We start from the raw sequence: 24823 nt of genomic DNA on the forward strand, positions 1-24823 counted from the left end.
ACTCTCTAAAATACTCATAGTTACGGCTATGGTAACCTTCTTTAAAAGGAACCCCAGGTATTAAAAGACTTATATGGCTTAATGTAACGTAAATGTTGTCTCTTACCGAAAGGTTTACGTTATTTAAAAAATCCACATTGTTTTATACGTATTTGGACTACGAGGGGCGCCATTATTTTTGATGACTTGAAATGGTTGCAGTTTGTGAGCTACTGGCACTACCTGTTGCTATTTTTACACAACTTAAAAATTCTTAATTGTAATTTTCAGTTGAAGGGGAACAAGAGAAGCACCGTAAGTCTTCACTGCTTTCCTAGCAATAAGAAGAGGAGAAAAAAATGGGAAGATGCCTGTGGACGAATAAAACTTCCTGAAGACCCGCGTCTTTGTTCTTTCCACTTTAGCCCTGATGCCTTTGAGGCTTTTAGTAGACCACAGCTACTGAAAGAGCTTACAAATGGCAGAGACAAGAAACGCTAGATGCCATCCTGGCAGGATGTAAACACTTGTCATAACGCTGTGGCCACTGATAGTTTCTCAGCGCGAATTTTACTCGATATCTGGAGACATTTAGACTCCTTATGGGGGGAAAAAAACCCCTGATGATACGGCATTTGGTTTAGGACTACACTTATATCCATCACCACCTGTAAGCTCTTTCAGTAGCTGTGGTCATCGTATCAGTATTTCATATTCCGAGTTGTGTTGCAGTAAAAAAAGCAACAGGTAGCGCTAATAACTCAACGAGTGCAACCATTTCTCCTCACTGACATAATGGTGCCCCCTATAGTCCAAAATATGTATAAAATGATTATTTTTTTAAATAAAGTAAATCTTTCATGGGTTTTCTACTACATCTTTCATTAAGAGACATCATTTTCGTTGTATTAAACCATACAAGTCTTAATACCCGGGGTTCCCTTTAATAAGCTATACATATATTCTGAGCTTTATTACTAATATATAATACTATAATATGAGAGAAAGAAATACAAATATAAGAAACTTACTCCTTCGTTTGCCCACGTCTCCCTTAGAGGTGGCGGCTTCATTCAGAAGGACCATTCCCATGGTGATGGCCGCATCTGAGATGGAAGTCAAGGAAAGAACTGGTAGCATTGATGTGGTTGGACCTGATACAATGCTTACAGAATACCTGTAAAATTACTCATCGGGCTGGCATGACATAGCTCTAGCACACCAGGAAGTTTCAATTACTGTGAACACAATGGAAACAAGACACTCTTCAACTCTGAGCACACTTCACTCAGCTGGGAGGTCTCCTCTTGCCTAGGGGGGAAAGCTAGGTGTCAACGAGAGGAAGACAGACAAACGCGAGGTGTTCTGCCAGCAGCCAGGAGCTCCCCTCTCCTCCAGCAGCCGAGCCAGACGGTAGCAGAGGGTCTCTGTCTGTCTGCTCACTCTGTACCCATCAGGCACAGTCAACAAACCCACGTAATTACAGGGGAAGTTCACACAGAGAACCACACTCGGGAGGACATACCCAACACGGCCAGGTGAGCAAGGGTACGTACAGAGTGTTTGAGAGTTTCTAAGGATAAATAGAGAAATGTGTAAGAACATTTCAGACAGAAGCACCTTGATGGATTCTGACAACCACAGATGAGTAGATGTGGCAAAAATCTCTTGTTATTTGACTTAAAAGGTACATTTAAACAAATTAAGATTAATAAATTATGTAATAAATGTATTGTTCATTGTTTATTCATGTTAATTTATACATTAACTAACGTTAACAAATGACACCTTATTGTTAAGTGGTACCATAAAACTTCTGTCATTTTAGCAGCAAGTGTGTTGACAACATTAACATTAAAAACTTTCACTAATATTTAAATCACAGAAAAAATTATCATGAAAATAAACCTGGAAAAGGCAGTGGAAATGTACAAACATTTAGACTGGCACATCCTACATTTTAAAACTTTCACAGAATGATAAATAGATCTGTATGACGTTAGTGGGTTATTGCAGTTCACTTTGTTAACAGAACAATGTGACAGGTCCATTGTGCAAAGAGAAGTTTTACGTGAAAGGATATTCAGCAGAAGAATAATGTGAGATTCAGCCACAAACTGAGCTTGACTGCTGCCGTGGATATAACTCTGAAAAAGACAGAAAAAAATAAGATGACAAACAAGCAGACAATAGACCTTTCAAGCTCTACTTTCTCAGTGCTGTATCACAGTAGAAATACTTGCATGAACAGACACCTGACTTTGTATTTAAAGTCAGTGTATATAAATAAATAAAATCATGATTCTTAGAAGGGAAAAGGTCAGCTAGAAAAGCTAAAAGACAAGGAAAAAACCCATAAGGTCAAAGCAGATGCACGAAAAGATAAAGGGATAGTCTAGAATAAAATCAAAAGAAAACTTGAGAGCAAGTGACAGCAGCTTCAGTGGGTCAATGAAAAGAGTGCTGAAGCACTCAAACATATCAAGTCATAATGATCACTTGCTCTCTGGAGAGAAAAAAAAAAAAAAAAAAGACTAGAATTAGCATCTAGCATCTAGCAGCAAGACCTTCATTTGTGCTACATGAATGTGCAAGAACAGTGATGCAGCTTCAATGAAACCCTAAAGTTTCCAGCCTTGAAAGCTTTCTAAAACTTCTCAGACTCAAGTCTGGCAGATGACATCTGCTCAAGAAAACTGCTTTAAAGAAAATTTTAAAAATTGGGTGAACTAATTGTTTCATAATCACCACCCTTGAGTCATTCCAAACTTATTTTTTTCTGTAAAAAACAAAAGGAGTAATTTTGCAGAATGTCCATGCTGCTCTTTTCCACTAAATAAATAATTTAATGGGAGTATTTTGGAAGAAACGCTGCAATTCTAAAATCATGCAATAGGTTTGTTTGAAGGACAAACTGAAATGTAAGTCTGAGCTCATCCTTTTGTGTTCGACGTGAAAGAAAACTCAGTTTAAAATGTCTTGAGGGTGAAACATCCTTTTGACTAAAAAAAAAAAAAAAAAAAAAAAAATCAGCGCAGCCTTTTAACTTATAAAGTCTAAAACCTTAGAAATCAAAACTTTAGAAACATAACGTATTCAATCATTCCACCGAGGTTACATATTTAAATAGAAGGCATAAAGCAGTGTTATAAAAGCGATAACGTCTTAGATTAACTCATAGTCGGAAAAAACTAATTTCAGGGTGAGGTGAGCACATTCTTTAAGAACAATGTACACTATCTTTATAGTTCAGGAGACTTTTTTTTTTTTTTTTTTTTTTTTTTAAATCCTATCTAGGGACAACCTAGATACCATCACTGAAATATGTCACTGAATTTCATTATTTTGAATGAAGCTTGAAGACATTCATGTTTGTTTTGATGAAAATATATCTGACAGACACATTCGATAAGATGGATTTGAGTAAAAATCACTACTGAAAACAAATATTGAATGCTTTTTATGTTCAAAGTGACACTAAATAAAAAAAGTCAATAGTCAGCTTGAACGCAGCAATAAAGTATTGAGGAACTAAACACCGCCATCAGCGGCTGTCGTCACTTGGAGCATTTCATGTAGAGACAGACAAAAAGAAAGATATGGGGGGGGATTGTGGAAAGGAGCGAGCCATTAAGAAGAAGATATGAGCAAATAGGCCAGTGCATTTATCACTGTCATGTCACCTGTCGCCTCTGGGTTAACGCATCTGCTAACATTTAAACACAGCCATACTGCTGCATATTTTCATATGAAAGAAACCGCCATTTAGAAGCACGTTCAGCACTAACATAGAGAGACACAATTGTATTATTCTGCTGGAGTACCGTATCCATCATTGGGCATTTGAAACTCAAGAACAGTTATTTGCTACTTTCGAAAACACCCGTAGTATTTTACTCATTTATGTGGTCATTTTTTTTGTCTATTTTTTTTTTGTTTGTTTGTTTTTTGAAAAGGCAGTAAGAGAGGTGATTTGGAAAACTGTAGCATTACTTCATTTGCTCACCAGTGGATTCTCTGCTGTGAATGGGTACCGTCAGAATGAAAGTGCAAAGAGCTGATTAAAAACATCACAATAATCCACTAGTATTCCACATGACTCCAGTCCATCAATTAACATCTTGTGAAATAAAAAGATGTGTGTTTGTAATAAATCTATCTATCATTAAGACGTTTTAACTTCAAACCTCAATCCATCCTTTATCCATATTGCTTTGTCCAGTGGAAAAATAAAAGTTGTTTAGTCTGACACGGGAAAAATTATGCACAGATCAAGCAATGTTTACAAGCAAAAACAGTTGAAAATAGTTCTAAACAAATATGATGGATATTAATGTGAGAGGACAACTGCTGATGCACCTTTTCACTGGAGGAAGCGTTATTATGGATCATAGACTCGTATTTTGATCAGAAACAAAGTTAAACTGCTTTAATGACAAATCTGTTTCTTACAAATACTAAGCTTTTTACTTCATAAGGCGTTAATTGATGGACTGGATTCATGGGGATTACTTGTGGATTATTGTATTGTTTTTATCAGCTGTTTGGACTCTCATTCTGGCGCACCCATTTACTGCAGAGGATTTATTGACCAAGTGATGTAATGCTACATTTCTCCAAATCTGCTCAGATTAACAAACTCATCTACATCTTGGATGGTCTGAGGGTGAGTAAACTGAAGGCGAACTATTCCTTTAATTTTAATATTAACAATAAAACCATTTCTTATTTATAGTCAAAAGTTTACAGAATCTGCAAAATGTTAATTATTTTACCAAAATAAGAGAGATCAACCATAGTCAGGTCCCACAAATACTTTGGTTTTTCAGCATTTTTGTGTATTTGAACCCTTTCCAAAAATGATTGTACCCTGATAGCACACGTACATCACAGAGACGTCTATTTGACGTCTGCATTTACATCTGCAAGACGTATTTTTTAGAGTGTTTGCTCATCTGCAATATGTCTCCTATCAGATGTCAAATAGACGTCTATTAGATGTCTTTGAGATGTTTATGGTTTAGAATGTATGTAAAACTGACATCTTATAGATGTCTGCCAGATGTTTGTACACAGCAGATGCTTTCAAAATCAAGTGATCTTTAACAGACATCTTGCAGATGTACATGTGCTATCTGGGTATATGATGCATTAAGAGCCAAGGGGTGAAAACTTTTTGAATTTGAAGATCAGGGTAAATTTAACTTGATTATCTTCTGGGAAACATGTAAGTATCGTCTGTAGCTTCTGAAGGGCAGTATTTAGTACTTAGTAAAAAAAAAAAAGAAAAAAAAAAAAGATATTTAGGCAAAATAAGAAAAATGTACACGTCTAAATTCTGTTCAAAAGTTTTCACCCCTGGCTCTTAATGCATCGTTTTTCCTTCTGGAGCATCAGTGAGTGTTTGAACCTTCTTTAATAGTTGCATATGAGTCCCTCAGTTGTCCTCAGTGTGAAAAGATGGATCTCAGAATCATAAGGTCATTGTTGGAAAGAGTTAAAATACACAAAAATGCTGTAAAACCAAAGAATTTGTGGGACCTGAAGGATTTTTCGGTGGTCAGTTTCAACTGTTCAGGACAAACAAGAGACTCATGAACAACTATCACTAAACAAAAAAAACACAGCTGTGTATTATTCAGGATACAACACAGTATTAAGAATCAAGCTTATGTAAACTTTTGAACGGGGTCATTTTTATAAATTCAACTATTATTTTCTCTTGTGGACTACATGTAAACATTTTATGTGAAATATCTTATTCAGGTCAGTATTACAAAACGATAACATGCATTTGTATGATCCCTCTTATTTTGGTAAAAAAAATTAACATTTTGCAGATTCTGCAAGGTGTATGTAAACTTTTGACTTCAACTGTAAATCACACATAAATACATAGTTGATAGAGTGAACAAAAATGGTTTGAATAGAGAATATCAAAGTAATGAATGAAGAGGTGTAATAAACTAAGTGAGAGAATCAGTAGTTGCGAAGACAAGTGTTGGTGTCATTGCGTGGGCAGATATCCTCATCACACTGTTCATTTACTCAGACTTGACTTCTGCTCTGGGCTTTCAGGCAATGCTCTGAAGAGCAGATCCATTGTGCTCACAGAGCACTGGGGTTACAGATGTCTACTTTACAGTCAGACTGACGTCACCATCCAATGAACCATCAAACATCATATTTAGTCCTTTGTGTAGGAGCATACATGACTGAATATGATCATTACAGCCGCCTACATGCATTTGTATTCAAAAGACATTATTTTTGACTCATGCAAAAAAATTCAACTCCTACACTTTAAAAAGCGAACTGTCGGTTAAATAAATGTCCTGGCTTTGGAGGTTGTTTTAAACCCTGCCAATGTGAACAATTCACTACAATTAGATGATTACACTTGTTTTGAATTTAGCATCTGTTCAATTAGTGAAATAAGCAAAACAAGCTAAAAAAATACCAGACTTATGACTAGAGGAAAGAGGCATTTGTATAGTTTCTCTCCGAAAAAGAAAGTAAAACAAATAAAGTTGAATTACTTTCAGAGAACTAGGAATGTCAGTGTGTTCACATATGGCACGTGCATTTTTCATTAGTAATTACACTAAGCATGAGGTCAGGATACATTAGCCTACAAACACATCAATGTTGATGGTGTAAAGCAAATGAGAAGCAATTAAAGATGTGCTGAGAATATACAATGTAATATGGAATATAAAGAAGGGACTACCCAAAAACCTTTCTTGGGTTCACACACACAACCCAACCTATACAAAAGAATCTGGAAATGTTCTCTATAGTGAGTCATTAGGTTTAGCCTTGAAATTCAAAGACAGAAACTCAGTCAAAATGCCCGGGGACACTTCAATAACGGTCTAATGGTATACTGGATTCTCAATAATGCCACTAATTTCCTCCAGAGAACAACAGACTGTAGTGCCATCAGGAGAATGAATCAGCAGTCGTACTTTTGTGGTTGAAGGCATGAAGAAGTGCCAGCACTTCATTCTGTTTTATCTTCCTCCGCTGAGTTCTTGAGAAAAGTGTTTCCCAGAATACTCATCAAGCACACTTGTGTGACTAGTTTGTAAAGAAGACTTGATTAATATAATAGTTATTATAGTTATGAGAGTCTAACTCTCAAATAAGATATTAAAGGCATAGTTGACCAAAAAAATAAAAATTCAGTCATTAAAGTAAGGTTTTACTGGTTTGGTGAGTAATTAAAGGAGTATTTCACATCCAGAACAAAATGTACAAATAATGTACTCACCCCCTTCCCATCCAAGTTGTTCATGTCTTTCTTTCTTCAGAAAAAAAAATTCCTCAAAAAAAACAAAAACAAAAAAAAAACAACATAATTTCTTTACAAATGAAGAAAGAAAGACACGAACATCTTGGATGACAAGGGAGTGAGTACATTATCTGTAAATTTTTGTTCTGAAAGTGAACTACTCCTTTAATTACTCACCAAACCAGTAAAACCTCTGTCTTCAGAACACAATTTAAGTTATTTCTGATGAAATTCAAGATCTTTCTGACCCTGCATAGACAGCAGTACAACTGACATATTGAAGGCCCAGAAAGGTAGTAAGCACTTGTTAAAATAGTCCTACTGACATCATGGTTCAACCTTAATTTTATGAAGCTATGAGAATACTTTTTGTGCGCAAATAAAACAAAAACAATGACTTTATTCAACATTTTCTTCTCTTCCGTGTCAGTCTTTGATTCGCGTTTACAAGAGTACCATGATGCATGGTAAAAATGGACTATTTTAATGATGTCCTTACTGCTTTTCTGGGACTTGAACGTGTCAGTTGCACTGCTGTCTATGCAGGGTCAGAAAGCTCTTGGATTTCTTCAAAAATATCTTAATTTGTGTTCTGAAGGTGTACAAAGGTCTTGACAACTAATGACAGAATTTTCATTTTTGGGTGAACTATACCTTTAACTGAGTCAGAACTTGAGAAGCAGCCCTATTTATAAACAAGTGGTTTAAAATGATTTTGTGAACTGGATCAACTGATTCACTGCAAATATCTGAATGGTTCATGAATTGCAATTTTGCTGATTCACTGTCATTAACATGCGAAAGAAGAATTAGGGCAGATGTCAAGATTTTCTGTCAATATCTACTTAAATTTCATGCTATTCCTTAAGGACTGGGAGGATACCACACAGGTAATATGAACCAATTTTATGATTCTTCTGAGGTTCACAAAAAGTCATTGTGCATTCATGGAAACCAGCCAGTATCGTTCATTTTTTTAAGAGTACTTTTGTCTTCCACAGAAGAAAAATAAAAGTTATACAGGTTTGGAACGATATGCTGTTAAATCATGACAGATTTTTCATTTTTGGGTCAAGTATCTCTTTAATCTTACTTAAAGTTTATACATCTTGTCATGTCCCACATAAAATCCACCTGTAAGATGTCAAAGTATGCATAACTAGAGCTCAGAATTAAAATTCTACAGTTTCAGACTCCCAGCGGTACGTGTGCAGAAGCAGAGGAGCTTGATCAAGAACTCCAGATAAAATGCTCTGAATTCCACATATGGAAAGTTCAAATCAGGATGGATCATTAAAGCGCCAAACTCCTCAAGACAATCTGCTACATGAGTATTCCTGTGCATTTTGGTTCAAGATCGTCCCAGCAGTCACTTTGATTTGCACGGAGTTTCATCCGAGCCCACTTTGAAGTTATGTTATTGAAAAGCTGTTCATCTAGCTCAAATAATACGGATGCCTTTTTAGCATGCTCTTCCCTGTATGAAAGAACAAATTCTCATAATCAGTGACATAATAACGTTTCCCTACGACTCAAGCAACTGTTCCCAATAAACAACATTACATATTTCATCACCATGGTTGTTTTTTGCCCTTTTCTTTTTTATTCCCTTCATTTTCCACTCGAATGGCTTATTTTAATGCCGCTTTCAATCTGTGAAACAATGCAAAGCTCTTACTCAAAAAGCCAGAGGAACATGCATAGCACATTAGGGCAATGACATAAATTCGAATTGCAAATTGCAGTTGTGCTCGATAGGCACAATGAAAAATACCGTAATACTCTCTGTGGCCCTTCCAATTGATCTGATGAATTGAGCGTTATGTGTTCCCTTTTCTTAGATGGGAAAATAGCTGCGACTAAGTGTGAGTAGAGAGGAATAAGTTCAGTGCTCAGCACTATAATTGGACAATGAGAATATGTGTGATTATTCAATTAGGAAAACAAATCGTACTAAAAAGACCATGAACTCTGGTTTTCTATATGATCTAGAATGTTACACAAACCTAATGGAGGCTTAAGAGGAATGGGGACGATTTGGACACATTCTGGATACATTTATACATAATAGTGTATAAATAAGATTTGGAGACTGATGTTGAAGACAATCATGGCTGAGTGGATGCTGCAAATACCAGATTTTAATATGTCTTTGGGGTGTTGAACTGCCCTTCATAACAGATATTACATGAAGCCGTTATGGATGTCTTTGTCTGAGCTTTGATGAGAAATCCATTTCCTTTCCTCTGGAGTAAAAATGCATGAGATTCCTGTTTTCAAGCCCTTGTACACTAACACTGTGGGGTTTTGGAGAAAGCCCTGCTTTTTAAATTTTCACATTTCACGCTTAATAGCCGTAGCGGACTAAATTAGCAACCCACTGATAGAAAATGTGTGATTTTTAACAGCAAAAGATCATTTTTCTGTTCCAGGGACGTACAGTCGCCTAATAGTTTTGATGTAGTAACCTTTGCGAATCATTCGTTCCTGTTTTTCCTCTCTCACTGTTTTAAGGCTTCACTATTAAAGGTCAAAAGAATGAGTCAGTGATGGAGATAAATGAAAAGTCAACAAAGCAGAAAAAGAAGAAGAGAGAGGGGGGAGAAAGAGAGAGAGAAAGAGAGAAAGAGAGAGAGATTGTGTATTAGGTTGAAAAAAAGTGGTTTGGGTTTAGAGCGCAAGTGGGATATTAATTATACATTACTGCTTAAGGAGGAAGTTCAGCAAAATTCACAAAGAACCCATTAATTTTCAGTCTATTTTTAATGATGCCAATGAGCATTTGCAAAACACAAAAGAACAATTTCATGAGAGAGCAAAAAAAAAGTACTACCCTTATGAAAGTATTAAAAAATATATGGTTAAAAACTATATTAAAAATAAGAGGTTATTAAAATAACTCTATCACCAGGTCAGGACTCTTCAACTACTTTCTTTCAGGGGCCAGATTATAATGATGAGCATTCAATGGGGAGAAAACTTTTTCATTATTAGACCTTCATGTTAACTTGAAAAAAAAAGAAAACAAAAGAAACTTAATGCTGTGTGTCTGTTTACATTAAAATAGTAGAATTTTAAGGGTATTTAATGAAAGTTACAAAAAAGAAAAAAAAAACTTTAAAAATTGACAAAAAAAAAAAATATATATATACACATACATACATACATATATATATATATATATTTTTTTTTTTCTCAATTTAGGGTTACGGCTTTCAAATTAGGAAAGTTTTGGAAAAACAAAGGTCTGATAAAGATAACCTTTAAAATACCAATTCTTATGAGAGAAAATGTCCACCTACTAGAAATAATTACAGATATAAATACACAGTGCTGCTCAAATGTTTGGGGTCAGTGGGATTTTTTTATTTTTTTCTGCAAGAAATTATGGAGGGCTTTAACTGATCAAAAGTGACAGTAAGTAGATTCATAATGTTAGAAAACATTTCTATTTTTCTATTAATAAAAATCATAAAATAAAAGATCACATTTCAACAAAAATATTAAGCAGCACTGTTTTCAGTTTTTATTACTAATGCTTTCATTCAATAAAAAAATAATCACAAAAAAAAACAAATCAATCACACATTTTTTTTTCTAAAATTAATTGCGATTAATCACTATTAATCCCACCTAACATTAAAGTTTTTAAATGTATGTAATGTTTCTACATTAATTTGAAGTTTAAATGTGAAATTATAGCAATATAAAAGTACAAGACAGTAGATTTTTAATATTTTTTTAAATATTCTTTTGACTGACAGTGAGTATCACTGATACCAATATTACTGATGTCTCTAGGAAATTGTTATTTTTCACTAATATTTACCCATTGACTATAGCCATTCAACATTACAGTATAACAGAGCTATCAATTTTAACATTTATTAAATTTAAAAAAATAACTTCTAAATCAACTGAACTTAAAACAATCTTCACAGAAACCTATTATTTACCTGTGCCTGTTAAAAAAAATATATATATATATACGTAAATTTGAAATATACGTAATTTGAATAAAGATATCAAACACTAAATAAAGCAACAAACCCCAAGAAGCTGTGGTTTACAGTGAATTTATAACAGTTAAGGGGTGTTGATGGGCGTCTTTAAACCCCCTTAGCTGTTATAAATTCACTGTAAACCATGGCTTTTTGGAGCTTATAGCTTTTATAAAACGGTTATTCCATATACGTAGTAAGGTTTCACAAAATACAACAGCAAATAAAGTGTAATAATATTAATAAAAACATTTTCTTCCGCCACACAATGTAGTTCCTCGGAAACAGTTGTGGTTGCAACAAAGTGGTTGCCGAGCAACACACAGATGTAAACAAAGGTGTATGTTTGTAGAGCAATTTTCAACAGCTTAGAACGTGGCTCAACCAGAATCAAGGACCAGAACAATCTGTTTCCAAAAAAAACAATAAGCCACGTGAAGTCGTGGTTTACAGTGAATTTATAACAGCTAAGGGGGGTTTTAGGCATTTCGCGTTGTGCCTATAACAATGCCCCTTAGCTGTTCTAAATTCACTGTAAACCACGGCTTCTTGGGGCTTATTGCTTTATTTTACACATAAGAAGAGGTGAAAAAAAAAGCAAACATTTTTGTCATTTACCTCTTGAACTGAAACTTTGCTTCTGTTTTCAGCATTAATTTCTCTGTATTGGATAAGACACTGTGTCATCATTTGTCTGCATTTGCATAAATAAATTTAATTGGATAAAACAAGATTGAATGTAATGCTTCTGGTTCTTGCCTGGAACACTTCAGCTGAACTGTGGGAAGAAGAAAGCTTAAACACACTCTGAATATGTACCACAAGATTTGTGCAAGTGCACCCTGGTGTATCAGCCAGTGCAGCGATTATCAAAATCAATCAGAAGGCTGTATAAAAATGATTGACGGGGCGTGTTTGGCCGTGGGCGGCCAGCTAAAGAGCCCTTACATAGGCAGTTGAGTCCTTGCTTTTCGTGTGTGCGTGTGTTTTGTTTGCTAAACAGCCCCTGAAAAGGTCAAGGTATTTTTTTAAACATTTCATGCATCATCAGTTTTGTACCATTGCTTAAATTGTGCCAACAACTGAAGCATTCGCTCAAATGCAGTATCCATTATCTTCCCTTAGCATTTCATCATAAAACCACATTAAAAAGAACACTTGCTAGGACTCAAAATCAGTCACTCAGGTTTGAATGCGCAGTATATAGCTGGGAGCATCAATCAGGCTTTTGAGGAACTTTGTGGTTTCTGCAGGCAGATTGAATTTTTAGTCAGTGTGGGAGCAACCTTTCATTACCCCTACACTGTCATCAAGCATTACGTCTCCACTCACTCAAGTGTTGGCGATGCGCTGGCCCTGCAGTGGCTCAGTGTTGGCATCACCATGACTTTGCTCCCCCTGAGGCCTGTCACTCCTTCCAATGAGTTTTAGTCTGGTTTTAAGACTCGTTTGTTTTAAACGAGTGGGGTGTATGAGTGTATAATGTTGATGGTGGATTTAATGTGTTGACTTAGATCTTATAATCGGCGTATAAGTGGAAAACAGTTTGCTCTAGGACATTTCCAAATTAAGAGTACAAGGTGTCCTGTACAGTATGTCGTGTAGATTGCATTCCAGACGGTGCTGTGCGAACGGCAGATATCTCTCCCGTGAAATGAGCTCTTCTTTTGGGGTGGAGTGGTTTTCATTCAGATCAATTTGTCTGGAGCGTGAGCTCATCAGCGGGCTGCTATGAGAGCCACTTGGATACTGGCTGGCCGACAGCCAGAGAACTGGCCACACACTATGAAGGGAGCGGAATCGGTCCTTATGAGGGTGTAAATATTTGCTCTGACAATCGTTCAAATTGATTACACTTCATTTTTCAGAAATAGTTCACTTAGAAATGTAAATTCTGGAATCATTTACTTGCCCTCATGTCATTTAAAGCCCATTTGACTTTTCCTGTGAAACACAAAGGCACATTTTGAGGAAATTGATCAATCTAGGGGGTGTTATTAGATTACCAGTTTTTATTTTTTTGTTAATTATATAATAAATAAAGAAAATAAATAGATAGAAAAGATTTAGAATAGAGACTGCTAGAGATAGAGGGTCACATTAAGATGGAAGACATTTGTTTTTAGCCCTTTCTTGAAGACAGCTAAGGAGTTAGCTGCTCGTATTGAGTTGGGCAGGAAATTCCACCATGAGGGAACCGTTATTGTAAAAGTCCATGAAAGTGATTTTGTGCCTCTATGGATGGCACAATAATGTCCCGTTCACTTGCAGAACACAAGCTTCTAGGGGACTTGTAAGTCTCAAGTAGTGATTTTAGGAAAAGGGGTGCAGAGCCAGTTGTAGCATTTCAGAGAAAATCAGACAATTTAAGATTCGATCAGAACATCGTTGAAACACGAGGAGCCGAATTCCACAAAGAGGCCTAAGATAACATGGATGATTGTAAATCAGATCCTAGCACCAGCCAGCCTGAAGTGAGCCTAACCAACCAACACTTTAACAGTTTCAACAACTTGCAACGTTAACACAAAAGACGACTTATTGATAATCTCAAATCAGGAAGGAGATTGTCAAATTTGGGGCAAGTAACCAAGCTTAATAGTCCAAGAGATGCACAGCATGATCACTACATGTAAATCCATGATGGACATCATGAGCTAAAGACTTCCTCAGATTGATTTCCCCCACCTAGAAGACAGAAACCAAGATTTCTTCTAAACCCTTTTGACCTTTCGCTTCTCCCAGAATATGTCCTCACGTTCAAAGAAAGACACAGAGACTGTCTTTTACATATATATGCACCAAAATGATGCTTATAAGGACTTATAAATGAATATCAGTCCATTGCATAACTCCCTATCATGTATGTAACCCACACATTTGTCTATTATGTTCTATTCACTCATTGTGTATGTCCTTTTAATAACTACTGAATAGCTCAAGGGTTTATTTTTGTGTTTGGTATGCCTAAGCTTGAAATTGCTTTCTTGAAACGTTTCTATCATTCAATTTATTGTAAAAGGTATTATATTCTTGTAATAGAAATCACCTTCAAATTATACTCTGCAAGAGTGGAAAAATTGTGACTGACCATGTGACTAAAGAACATGCTGATTTATGTATTGAGAGGAGAAAAATTGGTCAAGACACCATTTGGCATGTGTCCAACAGCCGACTTTAAAAACTCAAGGCCACCATAAAATTTTGCTTTTTAGCCATGCGTTTAGCCATTGCTCTTAGCCATGTTTTTAGCTGTTGCTTTTTGAATTCTTCGAGCGCCTGCATGCCAGCTGCTCCTCTAAAAACCTTGAGGAGATCGTCACACTTCTGTCTTGTACTTTAGTTTCTTTTCTTTCTGTTGAGAGTTTTCGAGTTAAGTTTTGCCACAAGCCGTGTCCCAGATGTCTGCGCCTGCCTAAAACTTCAACCAGCCCACAGCTCCGCATCTTCAGCCAACGCCCAAGACGCCACTTCCAACGAACTTCCAGCCAATCAGCAACCTTGGGAAACCCCTTTCTGCAACGATGACAACAAAAGGGAATCCTCTAAACAGGCAACGCAAGTAAAACTTCCAGATTCTAGCTGAACTGGTGCATTTAATACAAAGTTTAATAACCTCACTGAGAAACATGATGGTTGTTCAGGTCTTGCATATATTGCTATAAACTTGGGATTTTATATTTTCACTCTTCTAAACTCATTCTTTCCTCACTTTCTCTCGTGTGTCTGTGTGTTAGATAAGTTCATACATCTTTGAAAACAATATATATTGAAAAGAAAAGTATCTTGTGTTTTGTGCTTACAAGTTAATGTCTTAAACTGCTGATCTTGTTACTGTGCTAATAAATAGAGGTTTCGCTATAGTTTGAATATTAATATCCATTGCATGTTGATGTTATACAGCTCGTTCAAGAATCGCTGGTGCACTCAGTGATCGGTCGTAGAACAGTGATTCTGTTCAAATTCCCTGTAAAATCTTGATTAATTCCCATTGAGCTAAATTGACCTGTTTCCTTACACAGTGGTGGTTTTGTAGGCAAACATTAATGCCTTGATTTGTTTATTTGAGCAGCTACTGGTAGCCAGTGCAAACTGATTAACAGAGGTGTTACTTGCTTCAGCCAGCAAGAAACGTCTGTTAGAAAAGCTGGTTGAGTGTCATCAGCATAGCAGTGATATGAAAAGCCATGTCTCTGAATGACAGAACCGAATTATGCCATGTAGACAAAGAGAAGAGAAGTGGTCCAAGAACTGAGCCCTGAGGCACACCAGTAGCCAGATGTTGTGACTTGGACACCAAGATACCTTGAAAGACCCATCTGAGAGGTAAGACTCAAACTACTGGAGCGGAGTTCCTGAGATGTCCTTTGTCTATAGGGTTGACAGGAGGATCTGGTGGTTAACCGTATCAAAAGCTGCAGACAGATCCAGCAAGATAAGTATTTGGAAATATACCCTGTTTTAAAATGCAAAGACACATTCTGTGCGACCTTAGTTGTTATTCTGCCCTTCATGCACAATGCAAGAACATTCTGAAGAATGCATCTACACCCTCCGACACATGCTGATGCTTACATAATCAACACATAATCAGGATATTCAAAACACTTGTAAACACACTCATCCAGCCTTTCTCTACCGTTTCCAGTCCAGTTGGTTGTGGCAGGGCAAACAGCCTTTCAGAGTGTGTAAAATAAGCCTGCCAGCACAAGTTAGTGAAAGAGTTTTCAAGCCTGTCAAAAGAATTCTCAAGCTTATGGACAGGGGGATACCGAAAACTCCAGCAGCCAACGGCAACCCTTCAGCACAACCGTGTGGTGCCTAACAAGCTCAGGAAAGAGCTGCTCTGCACGGAGGAAGACAGGACGAGAGAGTGCTGATTTCATCATATAGGACAAGCCATTAGACGCTCAGACCAGCGGAGGCATCTGGGTTAGACAGCAACAAATCAGTCATTCCCCACATACTGCTGCTACAAGCATGATTACTTAACTGCTTTATAATGATTGACTATAAAAGTAAGCTAATTACAGTTAATAAACAATTTGGAATATTGTAATTATCACTTAATAGCTTATATGAGATTTAGCTGCTTAGCATGGCACAGCGCTCCTGGTGGTACATACATTAACTACACCTTTATGAGGACACAAGTCATTTTTCTCAATTAATAAAATAGTTTTGCATTCGGATTTTTTCAAGTAGTGCTCACTGCCGAACCAGATGACCTCCAGCTCCCCCAATCTGGATGTAATGAATGGAGTTTGACCTACTCCAGCTCCACCTCTGTGGACCTACTGGGTGGAGTTATGTTTAAAGATAGGGTAAAGGGTAAGGTTAAGGTGTGGTTGGGGTGTCTACCTCCACCCATTACATCAAGTGAGGGGGAACTGGATGTCAAGCTCCACCCATTGGCTCTGCAGTGAGCAACTTCTCAATTTTTTTTTTTTTTTTCAAAAATCATAAATCAGAAATCCCATTATATTATAGTCAATTTTTTGCCACCCCAATCCCTCAGTTTTTTGGAGTGCAATAGACTTGAGTGGGCCATTAGAGTTTGAAACACCTGACAAGAAAAAAGGGTAGGCTAAAGAATGGGTTCAATACAAGTTAAGCTGAAACTGACAGCATTTCAGCTCGTCCCTCATTTTCTTAAAAAAAAAAAAAAAAAAAAAAAGGACGGAGAAGATTTAAAAGGAGAAATGTGAAGCTTAGAATTTAATAAAATCTCTTACATTCTTACATTAAACCTTCAGCATTACTTGAGCTGAATTACAAGTAGTTCTTGTAATTCTTAGTTATTTCAGGGTTTTAGTCATACATTGTTATGACAATGAATTTGTAAAATGGGACAATTTGGATAACTTTACACAGAAATGGTTATAGCAAGCCATTTACATTACATTAACATCCATATTGTTTATGTTTATGACTTATGTTGTAAGTGAGTACACTGACATTTATGGACTTTTCACTTTGAATGTAAGTACCTCAATGAAACTATACGTACATGAGAGACAATTTCAAAACTAACATTTGGGTTAGACTTTATTTTGATAGCCCACTTAAGACATTCTACTAACTATAAGTAACTTTGCAACTACATGTCAACTAATTCTCATTAATTTGCAACTGCATGTCTACTAACTCTCAGAGCAGACTGTTAGGTTAGGTTTATGGTTAGTAGAATAAGTTGACATATAATTGCAAAGTTTTGAAGAGTGTTAGAAGATATTAAGCAGACAGTCTACTAATACTCTAATGACTAGTTGACATGCAGTTGCAAAGTTACTTACTGTTAGTAGAATGTCTAAAGTGGACTATCAAAATAAAGTGTTACCAACATTTGTTGTAAAATAACATTACAGACACAAGTGCTGTTGATTGAGCTTATGATATAATAATACTGAGACCATAATATTCTTATATAATATACTTCCTTACTATCTGCATCTAGTAGGATCTCTACCACAAGCCCAGCATTAATGGATTAATTCAATTCCAAAATACAAATGACTCTATTCCATCCAAGATGTTAATGTCATGTCATGTTCACATCCAAGAATTTCTTCAGTCAAAAAGAAATGAAAGTTTTTGAGGAAAACATTCCAGGATTTTTCTGCATATAGTGGACTTTAATGTGAGCCAACAGCCTGAAGGTCCAAACTGCATTTTCAATGCAGCTTCAAAGGGCTCTAGTCAATCCCAGCTGAGGAATAAGGATCTTATCTAGTGAAACGATCTGTTATTTTCTTACAAAAAATAAAAAAAATAAAAAATAATAATAATAATAAAAATAATTAATTGATATACTTTTTAAACACAAATACCCGTCTTGCCCTAGCTCAACCTCACACATTACATAGTCACATTGGAAAGGTCACACGTGATGTAGGCGGAAGTACCGACCCAGTGTTTACAAAGCAAACGTGCAAAGAAAGTCAAACACTCTTTACAAAGAAAGGCCCTTAGAAGCTACACTGAAACTGCAATTTGGAGCTTCAATCCACTGGCTCCCACTAAAGTCCACTTTACAGAGAAAAATTCTTTTTGACTGAAGAAAATAACATAAACATCATGGATGACATGGGAAATTTTAATTCTAGAAGTTAACTAATCCTTTAACTTCTCTCAAATCATTCCAATGCCTCAAAATAACTAAATATAGACCACGTATTGTCCACACCATGATTCTGGTTTCTGGACAGAAACAGACCACACCACACACCATGGAAACGGATGAATGTCAACACACACACACAGACACACAAAAGGTTTTGTTGGAAACTGACCAGCTGCGAGAGGTCACAGTAGCAGACAGTCTGGAATCTTCTGGACTGGATCTGACTGACAGCTTGAGCTGATACCAATGGAGAATCAACAATGAGACGCAAAAAATGAAACTTGCTGCCTTCCAAATAGGTAATACACATACAGAGGCTGCTTATTTGTAAAAAAAAAAAAAACTTTTACTACAAATATTTTGCATTTATTTACGTGCACCACATGTAAAATGGGGAAAGTTAACCATAAAAACTTCTTCGGACAGAAGGTCCTTCTGGCAGAATGGAAGATTGGCATCAACGTGATTAATTCGCAGTTAATCGGCCTTTCCGTCTCCTGTTTGTTATTTTCCTTTTGGCTTTCTTTATTATTCTTCTCCACAGGTCTCTTGTTTCAGCAGTAATTAAAGCTCCCATTTGCTATACAGATTCATTTTTATTGCTACACTCCCTCTGCATCAGCGAGTAAAGGGGGGGATAAATAAATAAATAAATAAATAAATAAATAAAACACCAGTCGTCACGATGAGATCTTGAAAAATCTCTCCCTCAAGTGCAACATTTATTTAATGCTTCAGTTCACAGTTCAATCCGGTTAATAAAGACTCCCCAGCAAAGTTGCATCCAAGCTAAAAGCCAAAATATTTGCGGAGATGTAATAAAAGTGACAACATGCTGGAAGCGAAGGGCAGATGATTTACCTCTCGCTGGTGGTAGATACAGAGAGGCTGCAAGAGTTCATTAAGGAATTGTGGGAAATGAAATGAAAATGGAGAACTGAAGCAAGGCTAATGCAGACAGAGGAACTGGCATCTTTAGGTGACTTTGAAAGTGCGCACCCAATGTACGTGATCAAGTCCTCGAAGAAAGTTTAAGGACAAGCTTTTTAAGTTAATTAATGGCACAAAAAGAAGAGTTCAGGCCAAACACAAGAGCATTAGCCTTTTTCCGGTCCAGTAATTTGATTGGTCAAGCAGTTTATATCACTCAACCTGTCTGTTAACATTCCAAACCTGTGTTTGTGAGCAGAGCAGAGTGACTTTCTAATTTACAATGGAGAAACTATGCTTTTTCAAAGTGAAAAGTCACTAATGACTCACTTAATTATCATTGTGAATGATTTGAATTGGAATAATGCAGCTACTTTGGAGTTTATCAAAAGCACATTTGTTTCAGTTTTTGGATGGCATTTTGATAATTATTGAAATGTCCATGCAGTCCAAAAAAAAAAAAAAAGAAGGTGGAAGAAATAAATGCCTTTATAGCAAGGCAGGAAAACACTGAGAATTGTTCAGCTCTTTTGGCCTAGAGCGCGTTCATCCTGAGTATCAACACAGCAAGGTGTTTGTATGCGTGCATGTGATCTGTCCTAAGGTGCGAAAGCACAAGTGGATGCGTAGCTTCACCTCACATTGCCTTGCCATTTCGTCAGTAAGCAGTCAGATGCTTTCATTATCAAAACAACCTTCTAGTCTCTAAATGGGTTTTGCTCTGGGCTGCAGGATGAAGCCGGAAAAAATGTGGAAATGGCACTTTCAGAGTCTGACAAGAGAAATATAATTTCATGCAAATGTAGCGTTTAGTTTAGAAAATCAGGGTAATGTTTTTTTCCCCCCAACCACTGTCTCTCACACAACCTCTTTCCACTTTTTTTAATTTCACACTTCGATGCACAGCCATAAATGATGACCAAAAATCTATCTCAGCAACATGCTATAGTTTTGTGTACGGCTGAGACCTTTTAGCAAAGAATAATATTTTTCTATGTGATAACAACTAATTGCATGTATGCTTTGGCTATGTCGCATAAAATATGAGGCTACACACAACAAGAGTAATATCATATAAATTGCTTTTGACATAGGCCACTGAACTCCAGTGACCCTCAACAGTCACAAAAATTAAAAGCAGCCTATTCAATATGTGCTAAATTACACAACTAATTAGAATAAAACAAATGATTACTATATACACACATACACTAGTGGTCAAAAGTTTAAAATAATTAAGAGTTTTGTTAATGTTTTTGAAAAAAGTATCTTACGGTCTGCATTTTTGGTAGCACTTTACAATAAGGTGTCATTTGCTAACATTAGTTAATGTAACTAACATGAACGAACAATGAACAATATATTTCTTACACTATTTATTAATCTTTGTTAATGTTAGTTAATAAACAATAAATCGATATTCGTGCTAAAATGGGGAAAGTTAACAATAAAAACTTCTTTGGACAGAAGGTCCTTCTGGCAAAATGGAAGATTGGAAGATTTTGCCATACACACACACACACACACACACACACACACACATATATATATATATATATATATATGTGTGTGTGTGTGTGTGTGTGTGTGTGTATGAAAAAAGATTACAGAGAGTGGTTCTGCAGATTCTTTGAGAGTTTGCTCATTGCTTGCTTAACTTTTGGATTTTTTGGTGCATTAAGAACAAGTTTTACACTACTCTCACAGTAATAGAAATGTCCCCTTCAGGTCCAGCTTGAGGATTAGAGGACGACAGATCCAGAAATCCTCCTGTTGTGAGCTATAGACGCTCACTGCCTGGAGTCTTGGATTCATAGCATTGTTAGCAGTGTGTTTATGTCTCTGGATCAATGTTCAGGCCTGAATATTTCATAAAGGCTGTCTTCAGGCCACATTCTCAAAGTAAGAGGATTCAGAACCAGAGTCATAAAACAATAACAGAATAAGAGAATCAACAATCCCCCTCATCATCTCTTCACCAGCACATCCTCCAAATAAATGAACCATCATTTACCATCCAATCCTGTACAACAAATGAGACACACGATTTTTGACAATTTATAGTACATTAGCTTCTGTGGCTCTGGCTTAACTGTCATTCAAAGATGCTTTTAGACTGATTTGTTTTCTGCCTTTTTGATTCCAGTCTTTTTCCTAAAGACTGTGAGCTTTTTATAAAAGTCAGGCATTTGGGGAGATATCTTTCCTATTTATAGAATCTCATCTCATTTTGGGACTAAGTGTAAAGGTATTAATGTATTTATATCTCCAAATCAAATGAACGAACAAGCAAGACTGGGATTCTTGATTCTGACAAAACAAGACACTCTATGGTCAAACATGCTTGTATAACTGTCCAACTTTTGTCCAACACTGTGCTCTCTGCCGACAGAATACAATAAATTGAAATCAATATTTCATCTTTCAGATTTCATGCTTTGTGTTGGCGTTTATTTTATGAGACATAACAGACTATACATTAACTTTTACTTATAGTTCGTTTTTAAGTCACTGAATGTGGCTTTCATGCAGCTATGATTTTTTACACATATTGTGACATACAGTACCTGCTGGTTCTGCTCTTCATCGTAACTTTGTAACTGTGAGCTCCAGAGGACCTCAAGTACAGTTAATAAAAGACTTGTGGGTCCAGATGGAGACTAAAACTGCACTAGTTTCCCAGAAACATCATGTTGAAATACGGCAGTTAGACAGATGGTCTGTGGCCTCTCATATCACAGGAACAGTCACTAAACGTTAAACTGTCATACTGGGTATTGATGCATGTCGTGTATATATTATACAACACACATTTTACATACTGTATTTACATTTAAAATGTTAGAAAGTATTCTCACAGTTTCACAAAATTAAGGTTGAACCACTTATGTCACATTTTAATGATGTTCTTACTACCTTTCTGGGCCTTGAAGGTGGCAGTTGCGTTGCAGTCTAAGCAGGGTCAGAAAGTTCTCATATTTCATCAAAAATATCTTCATTTGTGTTCCAAAGGTGAACAAAGGACTTACGGGTTTTGAAGCGACATGAGGGTGAGTAATTAATAACAGAATTTTCATTTTTGGGTAAACTGTCCCATTAAATAACTTCAATAACAGTAATACTACCTAATATGGCTAAATAGTTTTGCTCCACTTTGAAGCAGAAATGTTTAATTGTCGATTAAGACTAGGCTTTGGAAGGAAATTTGAATGAAGGTCTTAAGTCAGTAAGGGTATAATTTTACAATGGCTAATGGTTTCGTTTGTATAGCAGAGGTTAGATGTTACAACCTTACTTCAGTGACTTTAATTTCCCCATGTCATCAGCATTTTCATTTCACCTCTGCCTCAGAGGGCTATTAGAGAAAGAAACGCAGCTTCAACTTCCTGTGTAGAGCTTAATGAAGGACGGTGAGGAAGCAGTACTGGGAAGGATTATGCACTGAAAGAAGCTGATCTCCTTATTTATGTTTTAATAATTAAAAGGCCTTAATCATTTCAGATTTATTGTGTTATTGACTGGAGGGATCACTTATAAGCCAATAAGAGGTGGATGCAGAACAGCAGGTGAGTGCAGCTGCTGCGGATTGCTGTGTAAATATATTGCAGGATTGTACCTATTAACAACAAGCCTTGGCCATAATAACCGAGTCTGATAACATCCACCATGGGCGTACCAAATTAGGTTGTTAAAAAGGTAACATCAGGACATTTCTTAAAAACATTTATATTACAGTTCTTTCTGGCCCTAGAATCTGATTGGCTGAGCGGAGTGCAATATTCTAGCGATAACAGAACTCCAACCATTTCACCGGTACTTCTCAAAGCGTGTGTCATGGCGGACGCACAAATCCGCCATAATCTTAAAGATTGTACTGTTTTTGTGTCATGGAATGAGTTTCAGAGTTTTAGGGTTTTTAGGAGATTGTACTTGTTTAGACTTCAAACATACAGTTTGTTAATAAAGATAACGTCTGTTTAATAATTTGCTTCTATGTTTTCAGAGATGTGAGCTCTAGGGCATCAGCGGCTGTTCAGCGCTTCTGAACCCGCCAAGAGCAGTATTACTTCGGCCAGTTCTTCAGGAATTTGACACTGGCTCTGATGTCTCTTTAGCAGGTAATCAAACTCGCTCAGTCCATCTCTCTCATAATTAGGGCTGCAACGATTCCTTGATTCTAATCGAGTACTCAATTAAAAAAAAATCCTTGATTGCATTTTGCCCGTGTTGAGTTTTTGGCAAAATGCTGGAAATGGTATAAAAATCATAAAGCATGATGCTATTAAGAATTTACCAACGCAAAGATTTAATTAAATAAATACATGTGATGCAGGCTTAAATATGCACTTTAATTATTTACATGCATGTACGTTACCTGCATCTTAGAGTGGCTCTGTTCACAGTAAATGTTGACAGATTACTCAATTACCAAAATATTAGTTTGTGACAGCCCTACTCATAATACTCTCCTCTACATAATACAGTGAGCTTTTAATACAGTAATACAATAAGCTTTCAATGAAGCAACTCAACATTCCTTCGTTTCTAGTTCTAAAGTGACATTTTTGAATTAGTAACGAAGGCTCAGGCTCAGCTGTTAAACTGTCAAACTGTGATTTGAATCAATGGCGGAAAGTAGTAGTTCACACAAAAGAGGGTTTTTAAAGACACTCTGTTGTTGTTTCTTGTGTATTTACATACTCATGTCGTCGGACCGTAGTATAAATGCAATATCACACTCGTAGCAGTGTGATATGGCTGTATATCGGCATGCTGCGATTACCTATGGCCGAATCACAGCCGTGCCGATATACAGCCATTGCTACTCGTGGGATATGGCTCATATATTTACATATATAAGCAATATCACATTCGTAGATGTGAGATATGGCTGTATATTGGCACAGCTGTGAATCAACAGTAGGCACATGGCCGCAAGCCGAGTGCTGCAGGTAATCACAGCGTGCTGATATATAGCCATATCTCAAATACATAAACTAATTAACAACTGAGTGTCTTTTCCTCTTTTTTGCAGAACTACTTCCTTTCGCCACAAATTCAAATCAAAACGTCACTTTAGAACTAGTAACGAAGGAATGTTGAGTTGCTTCATTGAAAGCAAATTGTATTACTGTATTAAAAGCCGTGTGTTATGTTTAGTATTGAGAGAGAGATTGACTGAACGATCGTGATTACCGACATCTGATACAGCATTCATTCTTCAGATCAACCTCATATCACAATAAATCAATATCCGATAGGCTTGTACTATCCTTTTATCTGTTAAGGGTGATTCCTGATGACAGCGCTGCTCTGTGCATTTGTTGGCTGCATACAAGCTGGTCAAAACAGTGTATTTTTCAATTTAAAAGTCTTTACTGCTGACTCAGTAAAACAGTCTCTTGCCATCTAATGGCGGAACAATGTAACGAAAATCACCATCATGAAAAAACACACACACTGTTTCCTAACACTAAATACAATACTACCATTACT

General features: G+C 36.4%; 1 protein-coding gene across 1 annotated transcript in view; it reads right to left on the reverse strand.

The window, feature by feature from the left end:
- Nucleotides 1-24823, reverse strand: part of tusc3 (tumor suppressor candidate 3) — a 99570-nt gene that overhangs the window by 17065 nt on the left and 57682 nt on the right. The window contains exons 7-8 of the mRNA XM_051114080.1: nt 2061-2126; nt 1011-1083 (exon numbers count right to left, since the gene is read on the reverse strand). Of these exons, the coding sequence (XP_050970037.1) occupies nt 1011-1083; nt 2061-2126 (139 nt within the window). The remainder of the gene's footprint in view (nt 1-1010; nt 1084-2060; nt 2127-24823) is intronic.

Source organism: Labeo rohita, chromosome 1 (assembly GCF_022985175.1).
Source record: "Labeo rohita strain BAU-BD-2019 chromosome 1, IGBB_LRoh.1.0, whole genome shotgun sequence".
In the NCBI taxonomy this organism is placed as follows: domain Eukaryota; kingdom Metazoa; phylum Chordata; class Actinopteri; order Cypriniformes; family Cyprinidae; genus Labeo; species Labeo rohita.